The sequence below is a fragment of the Elephas maximus genome, chromosome 1 (assembly GCF_024166365.1).
Source record: "Elephas maximus indicus isolate mEleMax1 chromosome 1, mEleMax1 primary haplotype, whole genome shotgun sequence".
NCBI lineage: Eukaryota > Metazoa > Chordata > Mammalia > Proboscidea > Elephantidae > Elephas > Elephas maximus.
In genome coordinates this window covers 79,330,512-79,336,940 of record NC_064819.1, presented here as the reverse complement: position 1 = coordinate 79,336,940, position 6,429 = coordinate 79,330,512, and the positions used below count along the sequence as shown (strand labels likewise).

General features: G+C 37.6%; 1 protein-coding gene across 1 annotated transcript; it reads right to left on the bottom strand.

Annotated features, from left to right (window-relative positions):
• Positions 1 to 2,797: 2,797 nt before the first annotated feature.
• On the bottom strand, positions 2,798 to 3,739 carry LOC126061720 (putative olfactory receptor 2B8). Its single transcript, XM_049858496.1, has one exon. The coding sequence runs from the start codon at positions 3,737 to 3,739 to the stop codon at positions 2,798 to 2,800; it is 942 nt and encodes a 313-aa protein (XP_049714453.1).
• Between the last annotated feature and the right edge of the window lie 2,690 nt (positions 3,740 to 6,429).

Below are 6,429 nucleotides of genomic sequence, written 5' to 3'. Positions count from 1 at the left end.
GCATCCTCACAGTTATTGTTGTTTGAGGGCATTGTTGCAGCCACTATATCAATCCATCTCATTGAGAGTCTTTCTCTTTTTTGCAGTCCCTCAACTTTACCAAATATGATGCCCTTCCAGAGATTGATCCCTCCTGATGACATGTCCAAAGTAAGCATCCTCATTGCTTCCAAACAGCATTCTGGTTGTACTTTCTCCAAGACTTCTCTGTTCGTTCTTCTGGCAGTCCATGGTATGTTCAATATTCTTCACCATCACCACAATTCAAATGCATCAATTCTTCTTTGTTCTTCCTTTTTCATTGTCGAACTTATGGATGCATGTGGACTGATAGAAAATACCATGGCTTGGGTCATGCACACCTTAGTCTTCAAAGTGACGTCTTACTTTTCAAGGTTTTGAAGAGGTCTTTTTCCTTAAGATTTACTCAATGCAATACATCGTTTGATTTTTTTTTTTTTTCTTTTTGCTTCCACGGGCATTGATTGCTGATCCAAGAAGAAAGAAATCCTTGACATCTTCAATTTCTTCACAGTCTATCATGATGTTGTTTATGTGCCCACTTGTGAGGGTTTTCAATTTCTTCACATTTAGGTGTAAACCACACTGAATGTTGTAGTCTTTTACCTTTATCATTAATGCTTCATTCTGGGCAAGCAAGGTTGTGTGATCTGCATATTGCAAGTTGTTAATGAGTATTCCTCCAATTCTGATGCCATGTTCTTCTTCATAGAGTCCATCTTCTCTGATTATTTGCTCAGTATACAGATTGAATAGGTATGGTGAAAGGATACAACCCTGACTTGCAACTTTCTTGACTTCAAACTATGCAGTGTCCCCTTGTTCTGTTTGAACGACTGCTTCTTGACCTATGTACAGGATCTGCACGAGCACAATTAAGTTTTCTGGAATACTCTTTCTTTGTAGTGTTATCCATAATTTGTTATGATCCACATAGTCAAATGCCCTTGTGTAGACAATAAAACATAGGTAAACATCTTTCTGGCGTTCTCTGCTTTCGGCCAATGATCCATTTGACATCAGCAATGATAGCCTTTGTTCCATGACATCTTCTGAATCCAGCTTGAATTTTTGGCAGTTCCCTGTTGATGCACAGCTACAGCTGTTTTTGAATTATCTTCTGCAAAATTTTGCAAGCGTGTAATATTAATGATATTGTTCAACAATTTCCATATTCCATTTGATTGCCTTTCTCTGGAATGGGCCTGAATATGAATTTCTTCCATTTAGCTAGCCAAGTAGCTGCTTCCAAAGTTCTTGACACAAATGAGTATGCACTTTCATCATTGCATCTGTTTGTTGAAGTATCTCAATTGATATTCCGTCAATTCCTGGAGACTTGCTTTTCACCAATGCCTTCAGTGTGGTTTGAAATTCTTCCTTCACTACCAGCTGTTTTTGGTCATATGCTACTTCCTGAAATGGTTGAATGTCAACTAGTTCTTTTTGGTACAATGACTCTGTACAGTATTCCTTCTGTATTCTTTTGATGCTTCCTGCATCATTCAATTTTTTGCCCATAGAATCCTTCAATACTGCTACTTTAATAGCTGTGACAGAGAATATGAAAAAACCATAAATCTTATCTGAAAATGCTTATAAATGAGTCAGATCTCTGGCGAGACTAACCAAGGGAAAGGAGATAAAGAGGGGGTCGAGAGGGAAAGAGAAGAGATTAAATAAACAGCATGAGAAATGAAAGAGGAATCATACCTACAAATATAGTAGAAAATGGGTGAATCTAGTTTTTGCCTAGGCATGAGTGCCAGGTTTTAATAATTGTTTGAGTAAATATGAAGAGATATTTGGAAGATTTTCAGTAGAAGATTGACATAATTATCCATGTTTTAAGAAAATAAAACTGGCAGCATTATATTTGGGTGAAATGGAGAAGAAATAAAACTTTTTTGAAATAGTTAATGTGAGAGCCAGTTAGAGACTGAATGCTTTTCGTTGGAAAGGATTTCAAATGAAGGTAGAATTATGAGCCCAGTATACTTCTAATGTTTTGAATCTCTGTCAATGTTCCTTCTACTGGAAGAAAAGATGAATCAAGAGAAATATTCTGGTTTACATATGATGAGTTTAATTTATGTAAGTTAAACCTAAACTTTGTGTAAAAGGAAAAAAATCATACTTAGTATAACCATTTATTATCATGCTATCTGTTAGTTTTAATGTAAATGTTAATGAAGTACAATATACATACAGAAAATGCAGATATCAAAGTACACATTTCTATGAACTTTTACAAATTCCACACCTTATGCAACCAGCATCCAGAACAAGAAAAAAACATGACCAGAACTCCTGAAGCCCCCTCCCTGTTTCCCCTTTCAATCATCACTCTACAGGGCAACCACTATATGACTTTTAACACCACAGATTTAGTTTGCCTGGCTTTGAGCTTTTGTATAAATGGATTCGTACATGAACTGTCTCGTATCTGAGTTCTTTCACTTGACATTTGTTTGTAAGAATCACTCATGTCATTCTATGTACTTACAGTTTGTTTATTCTCATTGTTATATAGTATTCCAGTACATCATAGACCACAATTTATTTTTAGCTTATTTTATTTAACTTTTCTTCTCCCCCTTAGGAAGTATAGCTCCATGAGGACAGGTGTTTCTCTTTTTTGGTCACTGACATATCCCAAGTACTTCGAACAGTACATAGTAGGTGCTGCATAAGGAATTGTTGAATTAAGTTAAAAGAAGTTTTAGCTGCTGAGAAGTTTTCCAGAGCACAAGTGATTGAGCCTGCAAGCCCTGTATTAACTCTTTCTTGAGGCTATGGTTCTCCCCGCTAATCTCTTTAGTGCCACTTTGACTTCTTTGTTTCTCAGAGTGTAAATCAGTGGATTCAGCAGGGGAGTCACCAGAGTATAGATGAGTGCCATGCTTTTGTTCACATCCTGTGAGTAACTGGAGGGAGGCTGGAGGTACGTGGAGATGAGTGTGCCATAGAAACTGATCACCACCAGGAGGTGAGAACTGCAGGTTCCAAAAGCTTTCCGTCTCCCCTGAGCTGACTTCATCAGGACTGCAAGGGTAATGTGACCATAGGACACTAAGATGAGTGAGAGAGGCACCACCAAGAAGAAGACACTGACAGCAAAGCTTTCAGCTTCATTGATGGAGATGTTGGTGCAGGCCAGTTTCAGCATCACTGGAACCTCACAGAAGAAATGGTCCACTTGGTTTTTACCACAGAGTGGGAGAGTCATAGTCAATGCTGTCTGCACCACAGAATTACCAAAGCCTGTGAACCAAGCAGTTGCAACCAACTGCAAGCAAAGCCAGGGATGCATGATCACCATGTAGTGGAGTGGGCGGCAGACAGCTGCATAACGGTCATAAGCCATGACAGACAGGAGGATACATTCCCCACCCCCTAGGCCCAAGACAATAAAGAGCTGAGTCACACAGCCACCACAGCTGATGGTCTTGTCCTTCCCCTTGAGGTTGACCAGTGTCTGAGGGACAGTGGAAGTAGTTAAGCAAAGATCTGTAAAAGACAAGTTGGAGAGGAAGAAATACATAGGGGTATGGAGACGGGGTTCCAAAATTGACAAAAGTATAATGGTGCCATTGCCTAGAAAGCTCAGCAAGTAGGTGATTAGGATAACCATCAAAAGAACTGTCTCCAGATGGGGTCTGCCAGAGAAGCCCAAGAGAATGAATCCAGGGAAGGTGCTGTCATTAGCTCTTTCCATTGTGCTCTACCTGTTGGAAACAAGAGGCCTCTATATTTTACCACCTCAAATACCTAATTATTTGATTAGGGATTTGAGGTGTTTTTAGTCACCTCTTTGTTTGCAAGAAAGAGGGTGATAAATGGACATTATTTATGAGTGCCTTCCATTTTGACACAACAACCATATATGAATGACATTTGAGACACATGAGACACATGAGAGAGCTTGAGGGTAAAGAATATTCAGGAACTTTCCCAGTGTAACTCATCTAATAAATGGCAGACAGGATTCAAACAACTAGGTACGCTACCTGGAATGAACTTGAAAGATAACTTGAGTTTCTCCCTAAACTCCTCTGAATGAATTTCAAATCTGTACTCCCCTACTCTCTCAATCTTGGTGCTCCTTCAAGAACTGAAATATTTCAAACTGGTTTTTCCCACTTCTGTATTTTCTGAGGATGCATAGAAGATAAAACCTACTCCTAACCAATTTTACTCAAAGGGGAGCAATACATTTTAATCTGTAAACTGATGGAAGCTTTCATCACTGGAGTCTGTATTCATGTTTCTAGACAGCTTCTATTGGAAAAGATATGTGAATTTATGGTATCCAAACCTCACACTTCAAGAGCACCAATTGTAAATAATCATCATCAATCATATTTTCAGCAAAAGCCCAGGGAATAACGAATCCAATACCTAGTTTTTTCCCTTCTCTCACTTTACAATTCCCTTTTTGCTTTCTTCATTGTAATAGAGTAATTCCATAAATCATTGTCTTTTTCATTAAAATCAGTGGGCCTGCTGTTAGAAATAAACTATCTTCTCTCTCTTTCTCTTCCTCTCTCTCATACACAGAGCATGATGTAAACTTAATACTAAATATTAGCCGAATAAGTCAAAATGAAGCTCATCAAGGTCAGAGACCTCAACTGTCTTGATCTCCATAATGTCCTTGTAGTCTAGAAAAGAGCCTAGCATATCTTAGACTCACACAAAAAAATTGTTGAATAAATGAAAATATGGAGGAGGCTTAAAAAATGTAATTGGCTATAGAAAGTAAGTATAAGGGATTATAGAAATTTAGAGCTGTTTCAAAGCAAAAGAAAACAAAACAAATCTTGGAGAATCTTTATTAAAAAGTTACATTATGGAATTATTCCATATTACATTATGGAATCTTTATTAAAAAGTTACAAATATGGAAAACTGAAGCTGCCTGAAAAATGTGGCTGTTTGGGAAAATGAAATTTTTTCAATTTCCTTTCGCAGTTTTCTGCACAGTGTTAAGCCTATTCTACACTAGAGACATGAGGTAATAAACAATTATGAATATTCCCATTTTAGGCTGTTGTTTAATGCTATGTTGCGTGGAACCTTGCAGGACTCTGTTAATCGTTTGTAAACATCACTTTCCTGTTAGCAAAATCCATGATCATCCTGCCTTTTCCGTTGGATTCTAGATGCCCCTAATGCTTGTTCTGTTGGATTCTAGATGCCCTAATGCTTGTTCCTCAAGTATTTCAGTGATTGCTTTGGTGGCAGTTGTGACTGTGGTGCCAAAGGATGAAGTTAATTTGGAATAATATGTTCTAAAATGCAATAAAATGGGGATCAGGATCTTGGATTCTAAGAATAAACCTGCCATTCATAAGCTTTGAGATTCTAAACTCTATACCCCTACCCCTCTTTCTGGGCTAGTTTATCCTTCCAAATAAAAGATATAATGTCATTAGCCTTTAGCTCTTTACTGAAACTTGTCGGTTTACCATCCAATAGAACTATTACCATATTTTGAATAACAGAAATAGCACATTCTTGGTGACAGCGTGGTTCTCAATTTCTATTCCTTCTATGTTTTCAGGACTTGTATCAAAATGCCCAGAACCATAAAATTGGCATTTGTCTATCAAAAGGTGCTGCTGCATACCTTTGCTTTTCCTCTCTATTTGTGTGTTTTAAGAGTCACAGTTTCTCCAGTTTGCCATGGTGCCCACTTGAATATACTATTATTTCCCAGAGATCACTGAAATGTCTCACAACTTAGTTGAGAACTTGCTTTTGAGTGATTTTGCTCTTCTTAGTTATGCATAGAGGTGATCTAAACTAAGAAAGCGTATAGAAACATATAAAATTTATTATGACCACAAAAGTAGCTTTGAGCCCTGATGGCACAGTGGTTAAGCATTCGGTTGCTAACCAAAAGTTTGGCAGTTCATGTGGAAACCCCATAGGGCAGTTCTACTCTGTCCTATGGATTGCTATGAGTCAGAACTGATTCGATGGTAATGAGTTTTGGGGTTTATTTTAGCATAAATTTCAACGTGATTAATTTAATCACACTTGCCAAGTCATAGCAATTCTTTACGAAATGGTAAGCCTCTCTTATTCTGAGCTCAAGAATGAGTTACAATGTGATGATAATTTTTTTAAAAGATCATTACTGATAATGTTGCTATTTCTATTATTTTTATTTGTGTGTAGCTAGTAAAAATCTGCAGTCATAGGAAAAACTGGTTCCCCTTAATTGGCAGGAGTATCCAATGAAGGCTTTTCACATACACACATTTTTACATTCTACAGATCTAAAACATAAATACAGGCTGTGTGCTTATAAAACCTAGCATCCAGCATCTGGTTTAAATGGAAGAGGAAATGGCCACACACTATCACTTCTCTAAACCCAAAACCTGTTGCCATTGAGTT

Excerpts from the sequence above, each read along its gene's own strand:
- LOC126061720 (XM_049858496.1), bottom strand. The coding sequence starts at position 3,739 with ATGGAAAGAGCTAATGACAGCACCTTCCCTGGATTCATTCTCTTGGGC.